The sequence below is a fragment of the Bos taurus genome, chromosome 10, assembly GCF_002263795.3.
Source record: "Bos taurus isolate L1 Dominette 01449 registration number 42190680 breed Hereford chromosome 10, ARS-UCD2.0, whole genome shotgun sequence".
In the NCBI taxonomy this organism is placed as follows: Eukaryota; Metazoa; Chordata; class Mammalia; order Artiodactyla; family Bovidae; genus Bos; species Bos taurus.
This window is the reverse complement of record NC_037337.1, coordinates 31,003,791-31,023,502: the sequence shown is the minus strand read 5'-3', so window position 1 is coordinate 31,023,502 and position 19,712 is coordinate 31,003,791. Positions and strand designations below refer to the sequence as shown.

Below are 19,712 nucleotides of genomic sequence, written 5' to 3'. Positions count from 1 at the left end.
GGGTTGGGAAGATCCCCTGGAGAAGTGAATGGCTACCCACAGGGCACAATTTGGGAAATACTGTTTTAAAATCATATTTTAGATCTTAGCATATTTTAAAATAAAAGGCCAAGTTCTGATTTTGGATATATACCCTTTAATCTTTAATACTCTAAATATTCTAAAGAATTAGATCGTTGCATCCTGCAGAAATCGAACAGTGAGGTTCAATAGGAGAAGTTATACTTATGGGATATACAAGATATACATATGGGAATATCAGAATCTAAGGGATGAGAGTGTGATGTGTAACTTCACTTTGCCCTTTGCAATTTCCCTCCCCTTGAGAAGTTCAGGAATAACTATTGTTACTGATCAGAATATGGTTGTTGTCGTTTAGTTGCTAAGACACATCTGACTCTTGCAACCCCATGGACTTAACCCACCAGGCCTCTATGTCCATGGGATTTCCCAGGCAAGAATAGTGGAATGGGTTGTCATTTCCTTCTCCAGTGGATCTTCCTGACCCAGAGATCAAACCAAGGCTCCTTCATTAGCAGGGGATTCTTTAACACTGCGCTACCTTGGAAGCCCTCAGAATGTGGTGAAAGTGAAAGTCACTCAGTCATGTCTGATTCTTTGCAACCCCATGGATTATACAGTCCATGGAATTCTCTAGGCCAGAATACTGGAGTGGGTAGCCGTTCCCTTCTGCAGGGAATCTTCCCAACCTAGGAATAGAACCAGGGTCTCCTGCATTGCAGGCCAATTCTTCACTAACTGAGCTATCAGGGAAGCTCTCAAAATGTGGTACAGGCTGACAAATGCTGGGAACTAAAAAGGCAAAAGGGCCAGCTTCTAGGATAATCAGTGTCTTAGTTTCTTTGCTTATGAATAAGTCTAAACATTGTATTTAAAACGACTGCCTGTAATGTGGGAGACCTGGGTTCAATCCCTGGGTTGGGACGATCCCCTGGAGAAGGAAATGGCAACTGACTCCAGTATACTTGCCTGGAAAATCCCATGGACAGAGGAGCTTGGTGGGCTACAGTCCACGGGGTTGCAAAGAGTTGGACACGACTGAGTGACTTAACTTTCTAACTTTCAGACATTGTCTGGGGGTACACTTGCAGATTTTAAGCAAAGATTAGAATGAACGGAAACAGGAATAAAACAAAGGAAGGGAGACAATGATTTTTAAAAAAGAAGAAACTTGCATAGAGAGGAACAGTAGAGTATTTTACCAAAATAGTATAATGGTTGCAATTCAACCTTATTAAAGATGAACTAACACTAGTCTTATGATTTGCCTTAGGTAGATTTGCCTTAGGTAGATTTGGTACCAGAATTTAGAAGTCCCTGTCAATTTGTTTATTAAATTTATGACTCAGGCCTTATCCTGCCATCATATGTGGTGATGGTTGAAAGCTGAAGTACTTACAGTACTGATGTTTAACTTTATCAGTGTAATTCAGCATTTTGATTTCAGCCTCTACAGAATTTGAACCCACCAAGTATGTCAGACTTTGTCATTTGACTGGATCTCAGATTTTTAATTTGATCCTTTAATTGGTGCTGGTGACCATCATTAGTATTCTCAAAGTGGGAAAGAACAGGTACTTTTTGTACTTTTTCATAGAAAATTTCATCTGAGAAGTGTATATAATGTGTTTAACTGGAATGTAAAATTAAATCATTTTTTTTTTTGCAGAACACTTTATATATTAAAGCAAAACTGCTATCAAAAACCAAAGAGTTACCATTTTAGCATAATCTTTGTTATGATGGCATATAATTTCATAAGCCCTTGTGAGTAGCAACTTTAGATATTCAGATTCCTTTGATCAGTTGCATATGCTGTGGAAATTACACATTCTACTGCAAAATAAGTCCCTCATATTCTGAAGAGCTGAAAAAAATAATGTGTTCTATTTTGATGTGTAATGAGTCTATGTTTAATAACAGTCAGTAACCTGGTATTTATTTGTCTCCTTATCTATTTATTTTTTTAGTGGTGGGAAGGACAGCTGTTATAATATGATGCAGTGCGTTGCTGCTGGGCATCAGATTGTTGCTTTAGCAAATCTAAGACCTGCAGAAAACCAAGGTAAGTGTATGCATATATTGGAAAGTTCTCTAAATGACTGAAACTCCAGCCTCATAATTGCATTCTCTTGTATGTAATATGCAAACAATTAATGGGAACTCATATCTTTAGCGCTGTTTAGATGCTACATTCTGTGCTTAGTGTTTTCAATTATGTAATATTTAATCCTCCTAAGAACTCCTAGAAAGTTACTCCTAGGCAAAGATACTGAAGCTTCAAGTTTTTTTTGTCCAAGGTAAAATAGCTAGTACAAACTTGTAGAGCTGACACTTAAATCCTCTTACTTCAGAGTGCACTGTTGTTCCACTACGAAAATTTTCCAAGTGTTGTTGGCAATGCACAGGTAAATAACATACAATTCTTTGGAGCTTGGAAAGTAAGACATATATGAATAAATGATAATACATAACTTTCGTTATTAAAAGCATTCAGTTTAGTCATCTTAGATGTAAACTAAATGTGTGATACTTGAGAAATCCATTGAACAATACATTTCCACTTTTTATTCATCTATGGTAATAAGGACATCTACAAATAATCCACAGACCTTATTTTAGCTACTTTTTTCAGTTTTCCTCCAATGAAATTTCTCCATTTAGATGTTTTTGGTTTTTTTTTTCTCTGTGTCCATGTCGGTATCCAAGTTTCCTCTTTTAATATGGACACCAGACATATCTGGTGAAGGGCTCACTCTAATGACTTCATTTTAACTAATTACATCTTCAATGACTCTATTACCAAACAAGGTAACATTTTGAGGTATTAGATGTTAGGACTTTAGCCCAAGAATTTGGGAATGACACAGTTCAACCAACAAAATCTTTTTTTCTTTTTAATTGAGATATAATTGATATATAATACTGTATTCATTTTATTTGTATAACAGTGATTATATATATGTATATAATATATAATCATTTCACTATATAGTGAAATGATTACCACAATAAGTTTACTTTACATCCATCACCACACATAATTATATATATTTTTTCCCAGACTTTTAAATAAAAGAAAAATATTCATTGATTTGCTTTTCATACTCTTTTATTATACTCATGCAACCATAGATATTATCTGTTAAAATGTAACAGAGGGAGATTAAACTTGTCTAACTCTATTACTGCTTTTCTACTAAGATCTTTTTATCATCCCCTTTACTCAGCTTCTTTTAAGATTCCATGCTTTTGCTGTACTATTATTTTGGGATTAATTAAATGAGTATTATATACTAAAACACTCATAATTCCTGGCGTGAAGTAGGTCCCCAATAAATTTAGTTTAATCTGAGTGAGTGAGTAAAAGTGAGTGTTAGTTGCTTAGTTATGTCTGACTCTTTGCAATCCTTTGGATTGTAGCCCACCAGGCTCCTCTGTCCATGGAATTCTCCAGGCAAGAATACTGGAATGGGTAGCCATTACTTCTCCAGAGGATCTTCCTGATCCAGGGATTGAACCTGGGTTGTGAGCAGATTCTTTACCCTCTGAGCTACCAGGGAAGCCAGTTAAATCTGAATCTTGCACTAGATATTTTTCTTCCTTCCTTCCTTCGTTCCTTCTTCAGTGCTGCCAGCCTATTGAATCTTTATTTTTATATCATTTTAGAGTTATTTTCTATTTTTTTAATGCCCAAATAGATTGTTTGTAAACTTCTTGAGAGGAGAGGTCATATCTTCTATATTCCTTTAATTGTTCCTCAGCACTTGGGACAATTCTGTGCCCATGATAGGCATTCACTCAAGGTTTATTGATTGGTGGATGAATAATGAACTAACTAGAATTAACCCTGCAAAGCAAGCAGTTATCTGAGTTTTCTTTCCTTCTCTGATTAAGAGCCAAATAATGCTTGAAGTGAAGTGGGAATATAAAGATTAGAAGTATTTTATAGGAGGAAGTAGAACAGGTCCTGTGAAGGTCCTGTGGAGGGTCAGGTGTGAACATACACTTTAGGATTTTGTATGGGTTTCTGAGGTGGGGAGATTTGGGAGAATGGCATTGAAACATGTATAATATCATGTATGAAACGAGTCGCCAGTCCAGGTTCGATGCACGATACTGGATGCTTGGGGCTGGTCCACTGGGACGACCCAGAGGGAGGGTATGGGGAGGGAGGAGGGTTCAGGATGGGGAACACAGGTATACCTGTGGCGGATTCATTTCGATATTTGGCAAAACGAATACAATATTGTAAAGTTTAAAAATAAAGTAAAATTAAAAAAAATAGTAGCATTTTCAAAGTACTATGTTTAGAAAGTGACCTCCTATTTCGGACTTTAAATAATGAAGAGAAAATTCTTTAAGGGTGAGTGGGAACTATACTACAATTTCTGTATTATAAAAGAAGAAGCAGAATTTCCTTGCAGGTTGTATTCTGTTACTTCAGGAAAGAATTTTCTTATCCTTTGTGGCCGGTCAGGCAAGTAAGTTTTTTAGGCTTTCTATCTTTAGAGGTGTTGGTATTTAAAAAGAAGATTGTTTATATAATACATACATGATGTAATTTCACTCCGTGGAATTTTTATCTTGTCTTCAACTTTTCTACATGAATAGTTATAGTTCCCTTGTACGGAATCACTGATGTACAGATTTTGACTTATAGTGTGTTTACATTGAAATACATTAGTTGAAAATATCCTGTCAAAAATTCATTTAATACACCCAACCTACTGGTCATGATAACTTAGCCTAGCCTACCTTAACTCTGCTTAGAACACTTACATTAGCCTACAGTAGGGCAAAATCATCTAACACAAAGCTTCTTTTATAATAAAATGTTGAATATCTTATGTAGTTTATTGAATTCTGTGGTGGGTGGAAGTGAAAAACAGAATGGTTCTTAAGTATATCAGTTGTTTGCTGTCTTGATCATGTGGTTGCTTGGGAGCTGTGGCTATCTACTGCTGCTGCCCGGTATCACAGAGAGAATGGACCATGTATCACTAGTCTGGGAAAAGATGACAATTCAAAATTTGAAGTACAATTTTTATTTAATGTGTATTGCTTTTGAACCACTATGAAGTTGAAAAATCCTGCTTTGAATCATCTTTATAATCTTCCTTGTGCTTAAGGTTCACTAGCAGGGTGGGTAAGATGACAGGCAAAGTATATCTTTAAATTATGCCTCTTAGTGGAAGACTCCTCTGTCCATGGGATTCTCCAGGCAAGAATACTGGAGGTTGCCATTCCCTTCTCCAGAGGATCATCCCAACCCAAGGATCAAACCCGGTTCTCCTGCATTGCAGGCAGATTCTTTACCAGCTGAGCCACTAGGGAAACCCTAGAATATTGTTAGTGAGAAAGAATTTAGTAGTAAATGGAATTGGAATATTACAAACTAAAAGCTTGAGGAAATCAGCTGCATTCTCATTGTAATGGAAGCAAATAGATGGCTATGGGTTGGTGGATGGAGAGAGTTTAGCTAATCTTGATTTAAAATCAACAGGATGTTGGTGATTATTGAATGATTCATTGACTGGCTTTTTTTCTCTCCCTAAACGTGTAAAAGGAATCTTAACGAGGAATGACTGGTAGAGATGACTCCAGTATAAAGTTGGTTAAACTGAATCATAGCACTGAGTTTTCAATGGGTAGTCTGGAAAAGAGTTTATCCCCATAATGGGGATAAATGTGAACTTGTCATAAAATTCACAAAGCTATCTCTTTAAATTTGTAGTAGGAACTTTTGTGGCATGTTAATTGAGGTGCTTCAGACAACAGTGGAGCCTTTTGGTTTTATTTGATCTCATACTATTATTGTTATCTAGCTTCCATTAATAAAAGTTACGTTGTGGTTGGGACTAAATGGAGCCTTAAAGGAAAATTGTCGTTTAGGTTTTTGAATTCAGTAAAATGTTGTAATTATTTTGCTAACATCAGGAAGTTTCTGGCTGAGAAACTCAAAGTTATTTAAATATATTAATTCGCTTGTATTAATTGTCTTTAAAGCTAGTACATTTAAAGATCTAGTTTAAATTTGAGATGAAGGTAATCTAAGAGGCTTTTAAGTTACTTTGGCTATATCACTCCTTCCTACTGAAACCAGGACTAGACAGATTTACAATAATAATATGAATACTTGGAAACCAATCTGTTGTATGAGCCAAAATCTGATTAGCATACTATGGCGATTTTGATTATTGAAGGCCCTTACAATATAATTTTTCATGCCTTTTGATAAAATTCTTTCACATTCAGTGGAAAGCCTAGATCTGCTCGGCATATATGCATATATACACATATACGCACAGATACACACATATATGTCAAACATTGTTTTGTAACTTTTTAAAAGCTTAAAAATGTTTTTTAACACCTTCCTTGTCATTATTATTGTACCATAGCATTTCTAGATATTGTGTTTACAACACAAATACCCTACAAAAATGTAAGTGTTATACAGATAAATTTGAGAGATAATTCATACACTCTTGCCTTGTTAGAGCATCTTAAAGCTGCTTAGCCTAGGAAGAATTGCAGTTAAAACACCTATTTAATATGGTTTATCCTCATTTTTTATATAAATTCATTTACCCACGGAATCCTTTATTTTTTCATGCTGTACCTAATAATATTTCATGGGATTTCTATTCTGCAGGACATACTTTAGAAAATACTCTTCTTCAAAATTATATTAATAGCTGCATAGTATTATGTGAATATACTATAATTTTAATCTATTGATATTATAAACAATGCTGTGATGACTATCTTTGCACATAATCTTTATGTATATTCATGGTTCTGTTTTCTAAAAAATAGAGTAAAGAAATCAGAAAGCCTATTCCAGTATATTTCTAAGTTCATTTGTATCACTAAAAAGGTTCATGTGATTCATCTGTTTTGAATATTTTTGTTCCTATTGATATTTTTGGAATCAAGTTGTGTTGACTGCTCTCTAGGCAGTGAAACTCAGGTGGACTTTTAAACCCACTGTCTTTCATTCTGTTTGATTATTTCTCTTTATTTGTTGCAGTGGGGTCAGATGAACTGGATAGCTACATGTATCAGACAGTGGGTCATCATGCCATTGATTTGTATGCAGAAGCGATGGCTCTTCCCCTCTACCGCCGTACCATAAGGGGAAAGAGCGTGGATACGGGACCAGTGTACACCAAATGTGAAGGTGATGAGGTTGAAGATCTCTATGAGCTTTTGAAACTTGTTAAGGTATGCAGAGCGACTAATTACATTTACTGAGTTTAGTATGTAATTTAGTAAATTATATTTACTGAATTATTTATTAAAAATATTTTATAACTCCAAGCAGCCCAACTATTCTTTGAAAAGCTATTTTGTCTTTTCAGTTAGAAAACTGTTACTATGCCTTTATATTAAATATTATTTAAAAATAGAATTTTTGGTATAGTCTGGCACCGATAATTGTCAAATGATATTTACCCAAGTTTTCCTTAGGATTTTGGAGCTGATGAACTTTCAATCATGTTTTTAGCAAATATTTTTTTGAATGCCTTGTTATGTATAGTTCTAGGCACCGGGGATAGGACAATGAACAGACAGAAAAAGTCTTGTTTTGTTGGAGCTTACTTTTCTGTAGGAGACAGGTCAGTAAGCAAACACATAAATTATATGTGTGGTGGTGAAGAGTTCTGTGTAGAAAGATGAAGCGGAGTCAAGGTGATGAAGAGTGATGGCAGTGAGTGGTCCAGAAAGACCTTTCTGCTTTGGTGAAATTTAAATAGACCTAAAGAGAGACTGAGCCTTACTTTAAGTTTGTGAAAGAGGTTTATAAATTAAATACTTAAGTTTCTGAATATAAGAGTTTGCAGCAATTGTGCATTCATTCTTAATTTCTCAGGATAGAAAATTGAGGAGAGAAAGTATGGGACTTATCTGTCTACTAGGTACTATACTTAGTAAATGTTAATTAATAGATATCCTTTTATATTAAGCAGTCATCTTTTTATTCTTATTATAGTCAACTATTTGAATACAGTTCAGTACTCTTAAATATGAATTTTATCCAGTCAACTACAGGCAATTCATATAAGGTGTAGCTAGTGAAATAGAGAATTTAAACCAAATATTTCCTTGATGTCTTAATATTTTTTTTACAAAGGAAAGAAAATTTCTGTCCCTTCTTGTACCAAGGGACATTGCATTTTATTTTCTCATTCTTTAGAGAAGTTTAGCTTTTCAGAAGTTATGTTATGAACCCCTGTCATGAAAAAATTTGCTAGTCCCAAATAGCTATTTTAGTGCTGTACTTCAGATTTGATGCTGATCAAAGCCTAATATTAATTAAGAATTTTGATTTTAAAAATATATGAAACTCTTCAATTCGTTTCACTTTGAAACTATCTCTTATTTTCTACGTCAATTCAGTTCAGTTTAGTTGCTCAGTGGTGTCTGACTCTTTGAGACCCCAGGGACTGCAACACGCCAGGCTTCCCTGTCCATCACTAACTCCCAGAGCTTGCTTAAACTCATGTCCATCGAGTTGATGATGCTATCCAACCATCTCATCCTCAGTCATCCCCTTCTCCTCCTGCCTTCAATCTTTTCCAGCATCAGAATCTTTTCCAGTGAGTCCATTCTTTGGATCAGGTGGCCAAAATATTGAAGCTTCAGCTTTAGCATTAGTCCTTCCAATGAATATTCAAGACTGATTTCCTTTAGGGTTGATTGGTTTGATTTCCTTGCAGTTCAAGGGACTCTCGAATCTTCTCCAACACAGAAAATTCTTATTTTTATTTACCCTTTAAAAAACAAAACTGATAGGGAAAGAATGGTTCTATAATTTACTATTTAGAAAAAAAAATTGCTGTTTGGATATGGGTAGCATAAAAGGTAAATACTTTTCAAAGGAAATCACAGGGACCTGATTTCTTCCTTTTGGGAATATACATGCTATCATCATGTCTAATTCTTTGTGACCCTATGGACTGTAGCCCACCAGGCTCCTCTGTCTATGCAATTTTCCAGGCAAGAATACTGGAGTGGGTTGCCATTTCCTCTTCCAAGGGATCTTCCCAACTCAGGGATAAAACCCACGTCTCCTGTGTCTCCTATGTTGGCAGGTGGATTTCTTACCACTGAACCAACTGGAAAGTCCTGTCAAACAACAGAGAAGGCATAAAAGAAATTTCACTTCTCTCCATGTGGACAACTAAGACTTTGACAGCGTTCACTTTGAGGTGTGAAATATTGAGTGCAAATTCTTCTTTCTCAAATTCTTCCTCAGGGTGCAAAGAAACTAGGTATTAAGTTTGCAGCATAAATCAACATTACAAAATGGTAGGACTCTAAACTACAGGTAATTAGGTTGCTTAAAAACCACTGATAACTGATAACTTTGGAGAAACTGTGATAATAACACCCTTCCGAGAAAGGGAAAGATAATAAATTACTAATCAATTTAATTAAAAATGGGCTGATTAGTAGTAATTAAGAAGAAATTTCCCTTTTGATACATTCTGTCTTTGGAGAAATGGATGCGTTGCCATTATCTTTATAGTAACCGTCAGTTACGACATAAATTAATGCTAATGTTAAATCTTGACAACTTCTGCTTTGGAAGTTCATACATGATAATTATAACTATAGCTGAAAGAGATGTTATCAAGTTGTCTGGGACTAAATAGTTCCTTCTTTTCCTGTGCAAAAATATTAATTTTACTATAGGATATTTTAAGGACATAAATATCAGAAATATACTGCTTTTATGGAAGAGATTGTATAACCAGGCTTTTATAGTTAAATCCATTTATGAAACACTGGTGGAAAGATTCCAATAGAGGTCTTACATATTCTAATGAATAATTGAGTAATTATGGGAAAAAACGAGTTGAGAAGAGCTATAATTCTTCAAGTTCATCTTCACTTGTTCTAAGAAAAAGATGGAATTGCATTTTTTAATCCTTTGAATATTAATGAAGAATTGAAAGCATTTAGATTCATTTTCATTTTAAACATTTATTTATAACAGGTTGTAGTTTTGTGACTTTCACATGTATGTCAGACTTTTGTTTTTGTTAACTCTTTTTACCCCCAGATATTAGAGCTAATATTTGAATAGGAAATGTTTGTTTTTTACAAAGAGTTTAATTGACTAATTGCTTAAAAGAAGTAGGAAAGACTTGGAAGAATTTGCAGAATTAAAGATTCCTAACTATCAACATTTTGAAGAAGTCATGAAAGCTAATAGAAGTGGAATAAGCCTTGACGTCTTATGGATTGTCAGGTGATTATGACACGTGTGTATATGTATATATCTCAAGCTGTTTGCAAAATATCTGGCTTTCATATAGCTAGTATTTTATTCTTTAAAATTTCTTTAATATTAAAATATCATTTGATTCTCATCTGGGTTAGTTTGGCATATAGATAACTTGTATTATTCTCTAAAAATATAGTAATTTTCAAATTCTGGGGTGTTTTTCTTTTAAGTCACATAAAGCAATGCAATAGTTCCTGTATGATATGTCTAAATACCATAACTCTATAGAGAATATATTTAAGGATCACTTATTCTTTCTTTCTCAACTGGAGCTGCTTCTTACTAGATCTGATATTGTCCCCTTTTTGGTTTATTCCCTGATTTCAATGGAATCCATCAATAAGAAATTTCCTTAGAGAAGTTACTTTCAAGTCCTTGCAGTTTGCAAATGTTCTTATTCTACCCTCATATTTGATTAGTATGTTCATTAAATTTAATATTTTAGGATGAAGGTTACTTTTCCTCAGATCATTAAAGGCATTGTTCCATGGTCCTCTAGCATTTTGTGATGAGAAGGTTCATGCTAGTGTGATATTTGTTTCTTTTAGCTGACTTGTTTTTCTTCTCTGTTGTCTTTTATGATTGTGTCTTTATGTTTGATGTAATGAAATGTCACAGCAGCACACTGGACGTTGAAAGTGGCTTCCCTGTATCCTTTCTACAGTTTTCTATTGAGGAGCAGCATACCTCTTTCCTTTTATCCTAATGATTGTTTAGGGATGGCATTAATCCATGGGAAAGCCAATCACAGCATGGCATCTTGGCCCTAGCCATTAGGTCAGGGTTGGTTTTATTAAGTTGCATTGTACCACATAGGATGAAACGTAAGATGATGGACTGTTGGCAAAAGATAAGGTCTTTCTCCTGTGCAGAGCAATATATGGATGTGAGACCTAAAACTGCTACTGCTTTCTTTTTTGGATAGAGAAAGAGGAGAACCTGCTATCTAATCTGACACACAAAAAATGGCAGAGCCAATAGAATTGCAGTATGAGGATGGCTCTGCAAAACACCCTTCCATTATTTGATAATTGATTCCCTTTGACCTTCTTTATTCTCTTTTGCTGGTACTCTAATCGATCACACTTTAGACCTCCCAGTTTGAATTTTCATGTCTCTTGTCTCTTCTTACATATCTTCCCTCTCTATATCTTTTTGTTGTACATTCTGTGAGGTTGCCCTTTTAAACACCCTACTTTCTTGTTGAAATTTTATTTTAGCAATCAGGAACTTTACTTGTTTATTGACTGTTCCTTTTTAATAATAACCTCTTTTTACTTCTGTAGATATATTAATAACATCCTTATATCCATCTTAAAATACAGATTAGAGTCTTTAAACATTTCATTCTCTGAAATATTCGTGTATTCTTGGGGGTCTGTTTTCTCATGTTTTTTTCCCTTTCATGTTGAAGGCTTTTCTCAAATGTCTTGGTTACTTGTTCATATCTAAGAATAAGGCAAGAGGAAAGCTGAATAGATGCTTTGTTTTTGAGATTAGAGTTCTTCCAGCTTCACACTTCATCCTTGTTATACCTGGCTGGAGCTCAGGATAGTGTGGCCTTGTTTAGTTCCTTTCTTGGCTTTCTTCTCTCCTATACAAACTGTGGGTTACAACTTCCTCTGTTGATTTATCAGTCATTGTTCCTTCTGCTGCTGCTTTCTGACTCAAGAATCTAATTGAAATCCGTACTCCATTGATGTCTCCCCCCCCAGGTTTTCTTTGTTTTTTAGAGCTTATAACTTTGTTTTCATTTTAATGGAATGTCTTGATCCAGAAATCTGTGTTAATTTCATTCTGATGAAATTCATTTAATATTCTTCCCTAAGTTTAATATTCAGTTTCAATCTTCCTCTTCTAATCTTTGATACTTTTCTTCTTTCATGTTCCTTTTTGCATTAGGCATTTTATATTGGTATTAATTATGTTAAATATGATTTTAAATTACTTAGTGGATAGCTTTAATTTGAATGCAACAATAAATGCATAATTTTCTTTTTTCAATAGAGTATTTACTGTTGATAGACTTGTGAATAACTGATTTTTTAAAACTGGATTTTAATTTAATATTTTTAGAAAACATCGATTACTACTTTACTCTTTATATTGGTTAAAATTCTTTTTGATTACAAGGAGCAGAAAGTCATGTTCAAGCTCATTTAAATGAAAAGAGAATTTACTGATAATGACCTGAAGATAAGTTAGCTTTAAGTAGATTAGAAACAAGATACAAACTTTGTGTGATTCATGGGGTCGCAAAGAGTCGGACACGACTGAGCGACTGATCTGATGTAATCAGAACACGCGCGTGCGCACACACACACACACACACACACCCGCTTTTAATCTCTTGCCTTTACCTTCTGTTGATTCTATTCTCAGTGTGGACCCCTGTAGTCAGAAGATGGCTTGTAATTACATCCTTTCTAGCTCATATATGTATGTGTGTGTGTGTGTGTGTGTGTGTGTGTGCGCTCGTGTGCCCACACACTCAGTCATGTACAGCTCTGGGGATCTTCCTAACCCAGGGTTTGAACCTGGCATCTCTTGTGTCTTCTGCATTGGCAGATGGGTTCTTTACCACTGTGCTACCTGGGAAGTCCATACTTAGTAGGAAAAGTGGCAATCTCAAATTGCTGGAAGGAAAATACAGTTATGGTTCATTGTCATTCAGTGGCTTCACCTGTATCATCCATGAACCCGTTGTTGGGAGAAGATGATTTTGTTTGATGCGACAGGTCTAGATCCTGTGCCAGTCCTGGAGCAAGAGACTGAGTCATGATTACTGAAACCACATTTACTGTGGTTCTAGCAGAAGAACAGGACCCAGTGCTGGAAGGGTAGGTCTCCAAATATAAAGCAAGCTGTTGCTGATAGTAGGCTAAACTGTGGTAGGGGGTTAAAGAATAACAATTTTCCTGAAAGTAAATAGGTTCCAACTGCTCACAAGCTTGAGAGCCATTCTTGATGGTTCTTCTTTCAGTATTTTCTTCCCTTTCTCCCCAGCCCTTCTTTTTTGCCTTCCTCCCTCCCTCTTTCTGTTCCTTCTTAGCTTCTTTAAAAAAAAATAGTTGATGATTAGAGCCACAACAGTGAGCTTATACTCTAGGACCTGTCTATTTAGTTGCTCATGATAGGCATGATAAACTCAACAAGTTCAATACTTCCTCATTATCTTTTTGTGCAAATTTGCTCCCTTTTCTGTATTTCCCTCTTAGTTGGAAGCATTGTTATTTATCCCATTACTTGAGTGTAACCTGGGGCTTCACTACCAGACTTCTACTTTCTCTCAGTTCCCTCCCATCTCAACCACAATCCTTAGATATTCAGGACCTTTTTATATTACTTCTGTTACCTCTGAAGTTGACCCTTTGACTTCATTTTGACCATAACTAGACTGTACAAGTCTTCTAACTGGTCCACTTGCCTTCAGTATTGCCTTGTGTACCTGCAAACCTTTGTACCACATTATTATCAGCTGATCTGTGAAAATGGGCTTCCCAATTTGTGCAGAGGTAAAGAATCTGCCTGCCAGTGAAGGAGACGTAAGAGATGCGGGTTCAATCCCTGGGGTGGGAAGGAACCCCTTGGAGGAGGAGCCTGATGAGCCCTAGTCTACAGGGTTTCAAAGAGCTGGACATGACTGAGTGACTGAGCATGCATGCATGATCTGTGTTAAGTACTTAAATACCCATGTTTAAGATAAAAAAGACTCCTTAGGAAAAGGCCTTTGCAGTCCCACCTGTTGTCTGATTCTGTTATTCTCACACAAGCTTCTGGGTCAAGTTATATTGAACAAATTAGGTTTCCAGGAGATTGCTTTTTTGTATCTGAGGATTTTGCCTATGCTTTTCTTTGCCTTTATCTCTTTGTTCTCCTGAACTCCTTCTTGCTTCACATCCTTCTGTGAAATATGCTCTGATTTACATTCCTTTATCTTGGCAGCTTGTCTATACCTCTACTGTACTTCTCAGTTCATTACTCGGATTGTTTATATGATTGCCTCTTGCTATACTATGAGACCCTCAAAGACAATCTAAGTGCTGTCCACTTTTATATCTCTTGTGTCCAGCTATGTTCCTGGCATATTCAGTTCAGTTCAGTCGCTCACTTGTGTCCGACTCTGCGACCCCATGAATCACAGCACGCCAGGCCTCCCTGTCATCACCAACTCCCTGAGTCTAGTCAAACTCATGTCCATCAAGTCGATGATGCCATCCAGCCATCTCATCCTCTGTTGTCCACTCCTCCTCTTGCCCCCAATCCCTTCCACAATCAGGGTATTTTCCAATGAGTCAACTCTTCACATGAGGTGGCCAAAGTACTGGAGTTTCAGCTTTAGCATCAGTCCTTCCAATGAACACCCAGGACTGATCTCCTTTAGGATGGACTGGTTGGATCTCCTTGCAGTCCAAGGGACTCACAAGAGTCTTCTCCAACACCACAGTTCAAAAGCATCAGTTCTTCGGCGCTCAGCTTTCTTTACAGTTCAACTCTCACACCCATACGTGACCACTGGAAGAACCATAGTCTTGACTAGATGGACCTTTGTTGGCAAAGTAATATCTCTGCTTTTGAATATGCCATCTAGGTTGGTCATAACTTTCCTTCCAAGGAGTAAACGTCTTTTAATTTCATGTCTACAGTCACCATCTGCAGTGATTTTGGAGCCCCAAAAAATAAAGTCTGCCACTGTTTCCACTGTTTACCCATCTATTTCCCATGAAGTGGTGGGACTAGATGCCATGATCTTCGTTTTCTGAATGTTGAGCTTTAAGCCAACTTTTTCACTCTCCACTTTCACTTCCATCAAGAGGCTTTTTAGTTCCTCTTCACTTTCTGCCGTAAGGGTGGTGTCATCTGCATATCTGAGGTTCTTGATATTTCTCCTGGCAATCTTGATTCCAGCTTGTGCTTCTTCCAGCCCAGCGTTTCTCATGATGTACTCTGCATTTAAGTTAAATAAGCAGGGTGACAATATACAGTCTTCATGTACTCCTTTTCCTATTTGGAACCAGTCTGTTGTTCCATGTCCAGTTCTAACTGTTGCTTCCTGACCTGCATATAGGTTTCTCAAGAGGCAGGTCAAGTGGTTTGGTATTCCCATCTCTTTCAGAATTTTCCACAGTTGATTGTGATCCACACAGTCAAAGGCTTTGGCATAGTCAATAAAGCAGAAATAGATGTTTTTATGGAACTCTCTTGCTTTTTCGATGATCCAGCGGAAGTTGGCAATTTGATCTCTGGTTCCTCTGCCTTTTCTAAAACCAGCCTGAACATCTGGAAGTTCACGGTTCACGTATTGCTGAAGCCTGGCTTGGGGAATGTTGAGCATTACTTTAGATGCCTTTTAAAGGATTGTTGAACAAATTAGTCTGAAATGTAACAGATTATTCTTTATATAATAATTTATCTAATGCAGGGGAAGTCACAGCATTGTTTAAAAATATAATGTAAAACCATTGGCAATTTTATTTTTGTTTTTCATTTAGAAGCTTAAATAGAATGGACATGATAGTGAAACTTTTCAAAATAGGGTATCCTATTGATTTGGCAGAGTCACCATTTACCAAGAATAATTTCCAGCTGCCAAATATTTTATAAAAATGCTAAGCGGATTCTTTCTCAAACTGATACATGTATCTTAGAAAACCTCCTTATTATGGTGGAAAATTACTTTGTGAATCTCTTTTCAGTTTGGATCTCAGGGGAAAAAACCCTAGATCATTGGATGGCTTAAGGCAAATCCAAAGAGTTTTGAGTGGGAAGAACATATAAGATGGCCTTAAGATTTGCAGGGAGGACCCATAGTGCTAATTAAACAGGCACATGGCACTGTACACATTGCTCCTGGATCTTAAGTATTGTACAGCTTGCCTCAAGCCCTGTCGGTTCCCAAGATGTGGACATTAAGCCTAGTCCCTTGGCATAAGAAATGCTTTGCTTGTATTGATTCTGGACTCCAGACAGGAAGATTTCGAATTAGCACAGACCAGTGTCATTTTGACTTCCAGGTGTGTCTGTATTGAGGCTGTGCCATCTCTGGCCCTTTTGATCTTAAAGTCAAGCATGCATGTGAAAGTACCCGATGGATGATCTGTCTGGAAATAAAATGTTAGGTTATACTTGTCAGTTATTACAGCGTGTAAACTTATCACAGGTCTACAGTCTTCATCTATAGATTTCCCTTAAAGCCTGAAAAACATGACCTCCTCATCCTAGCAAAGCTGTCATTCTGTCTCCTCACCCTTGAACTTAGTATCAGTGATTGTATGTGTACATTACACATGCACTTACATATTCTTTATCTTTTGCCTGATTCATTGCCTCTATAAATCCACAAATTGACTTACTTTTATGTCCTTGTATTCCTTTCTTCTGCGAACCATAGATTTCTATCTTACCATTTACTCTATATATTTTAAAGTGTGTTGGGTATGTTTGACTTGTCTCTCAAATTTCTTTCTTTCATGCTTTTCAAACTCTGATGTTTGTGTCCTACTGACTTTTTTACTTTTTTCCTGACTATGCTACTGTTTATTTTTTACGAAATCCTTTGTTAATGTCTACTTCTGAAGTTGTCTAAGATGCTAATTGTATCTGTTCCACAGCCCATTATTTCATTTCTACACCTGTAGTTTACCACATCTTTGTTATCTTCTCTATTAAATAACCAAGAACATATTACAAAGATTTGTAAGTATAGATTATTTTATTCCTTTATTGTTGTCTTTACATTTTTTGTAACATAAGACTCTATTGGTGGTCTCACAGCAAAACGATAGGTCGTGAATTGAACTTTTTATGTTGGCTTTCCCTTTTAAATAGGGAACATCTTCATTCAGCAATTTGTAGTGCCTAAACTGTAAAGTCGGGCTTCCCAGGTGTGCTAGCGGTAAAGAATCCATCTGCCAATGCAGGAGACATGAGTATTGTGGGTTTGATCCCTGCGTAAGGAAGATTCCCTGGAGTAGAGAATGGCACCCCACTTCAGTGTTCTGGTCTGGAAAATCCCATGGGCAGAGGAGCCTGGCGGGCTATAGTCCATGGGACTGCAGAGACCAGACGCAGCTGAGCAAGTGAGCACACACACATGCTACTACAAACCTCAAACTAACCGTAAAATCAATGATGATATCAATAGATATTTAGAGGGTTTTTTTAATTGATAGGAAATGATTTAATAGGGGCTTGTTTTATGACATGTGAGAATCAAAATATGTGTCAATTGACCTTGACTTTTCCTGTTAACTTTAACCTGTACTAATACTATTAATATTTAGAGATGTTTCTTATGTCTTTCATTTTGTCATTGTTGTTGTTCAGTCACTAAGTCATGTCCGACTGTGACCCCATGGACCGCAGGACACCAGGTTCCCCCATCCTTCACTATCTCCCAGAGCTTAAATTCAAGTCCATTGAGTCAATGAGGCTATCTAACCATCTCATCCTTTGCCACCCTCTTCTCCTTTTACCTTCACTCGTCAAGTCTTTAATTTTGTAAACATTAATTGAATGCTTATAATATACCACTATCGTAAAGTAAAGAGATGTACAAGATCCTGATAATACACAGAAACAAAAAACTAATATAATGTAGAGTTGCCATTAGAGTGTGCCTTTAATGAGCTGTGGGGATTCAGAAAAGAAAAGAGTCCCCTGTGTTGGGAAGTCACTAGAGGCTTTCCAGGGGAAGTTACACTTGATATCCTTAAAGGTTGTTACAATTTTGACAAAGGCAGGCATGGAATATGCCTAAGAGAATGTTGCAGATTAAGAGCTTAGTTTAGCCACAGTCATGGAAGCAGGAAATCATAAGATATATTAGGGAAATAGTAGTTCAGTTTGGAGAGGGAAATGGCAACCCACTCCAGTGTTCTTGCCTGGAGAATCCCAGCGACGGGGGAGCCTGGTGGGCTTCCGTCTATGGGGTCGCACAGAGTCGGACATGACTGAAGCGACTTAGCAGCAGTTCAGTTTGGCTAACGCTCAATTTTAAGGAGTAGTGGGAATAAGTCTGGAAAGGTAGATTAAAGCTACCAAGAAGAGTGACTTAAATTTTTGACCAAGTTCAGGCAGTGAAGAGACCCAAGGCAATATTTTCCAAACTGAATTTAATGGTCACATTTTTTCCTTTAAGTGAAAGAACTGACAATAAAATAGAAAATATAAAAATCCATTGTTCATAGTAAGGTTATTTATTATTTTGTGAAACATATGTGTGTATGTGTGTGTGTGTATGCACATGTGTGATGTGCATGCTAAGCTGTTAACATTTTAGATATATATATGTTTCTTACTGTTAAAAAGTTTTTGCAGTTAAACAAGTTTGAAAGCCACCACCTTGAAGGATTTTGCAAAAGAAATGACGTAGAAATGTATGGCTGAAGGAAGCTTCAAGGGCATTAGTTTGAACCACTAATAATGTTAAGAAGTGGGATGTTGTTGTTCAGTTGCTTAGCCATGTCTGACTGTTTGAGATCCCGTGGACTGGAGATGAGGGTTCAAATTGAAAACTCAGATACTTGGTTAGCTGAAAGGTTCTGAGCACATGAGCTGGGGGAATCCAAGTGAGAGAGTTGAAGAGAGGACACTGAAGAGGTGGGTTGATAAGGTTTGATGGTAATATTGAAATAAAGAGGAATAAGGAGTCTATGTAAGGCCTTGGTAACTGACAGTTACATGGCTAATCTACTCAGCTTTCCCTGGGCACTGTTGATGATCAAAGTGAATTATGATAGCTGTCTATTACAAATATTGTGATCCTCAATTTGCAGCACCCTAACTTTGTCATCTCTTTAATCTGTATAGGATGGTATAGAAGATACTCCATATCAATCTGGGTTAATTTAATCAAGATTACCTCTTAATACATGTTAGTCTTGTTGGTCCTTTTACATTTTCTTCATAGAGTTGTATGTAGTACACAGCAACTGAAATATTCTATCCTATTCCGTGACTTTAAATAAATAATAAAGTACCTACAGGGGAGTGCAATGTACAGTACTAATGCTTTTGACATAATACTAATGTATGTAGGTGGGATTCAAATTACCATGGTCTTTCTCCAGTCTTTCACACTCCATAATGTCTCCTGGAAACTCTTGCCAGGTTAGTTTTTTTAGAGCATAGATCCAGGCACATTTTTCTCTTCATCAAAAATCTTTACCACTGACCCCCAAGGTTCTCTGCAATATTACTTCATCTTCTCTTTCACATTTTCCCAGTATTCCCCCACTTAGAACCTATGTTTCACCTGCACTAGACTGTTGTCAGGACTCTTTCTTCCCTACATAGTCCTTGTCTTTCCTGCCTAGTGCTATGTTTTATTCAGAAATAATTTTTCTTTTCCAATTCATTCTTTTACATGGCATCTCCTTGATACCTTCCT

At 36.5% G+C, this 19,712-nt stretch overlaps 1 protein-coding gene across 2 annotated transcripts in view; it reads left to right on the top strand.

The window, feature by feature from the left end:
- Window positions 1–19,712, top strand: part of DPH6 (diphthamine biosynthesis 6) — a 189,318-nt gene that overhangs the window by 2,854 nt on the left and 166,752 nt on the right. For both annotated transcript variants that reach the window (XM_059890680.1, NM_001077016.1), the window contains 2 exon segments: window positions 1,992–2,086; window positions 7,058–7,251. In XM_059890680.1, coding sequence (XP_059746663.1) covers window positions 1,992–2,086; window positions 7,058–7,251 — 289 coding nt within the window.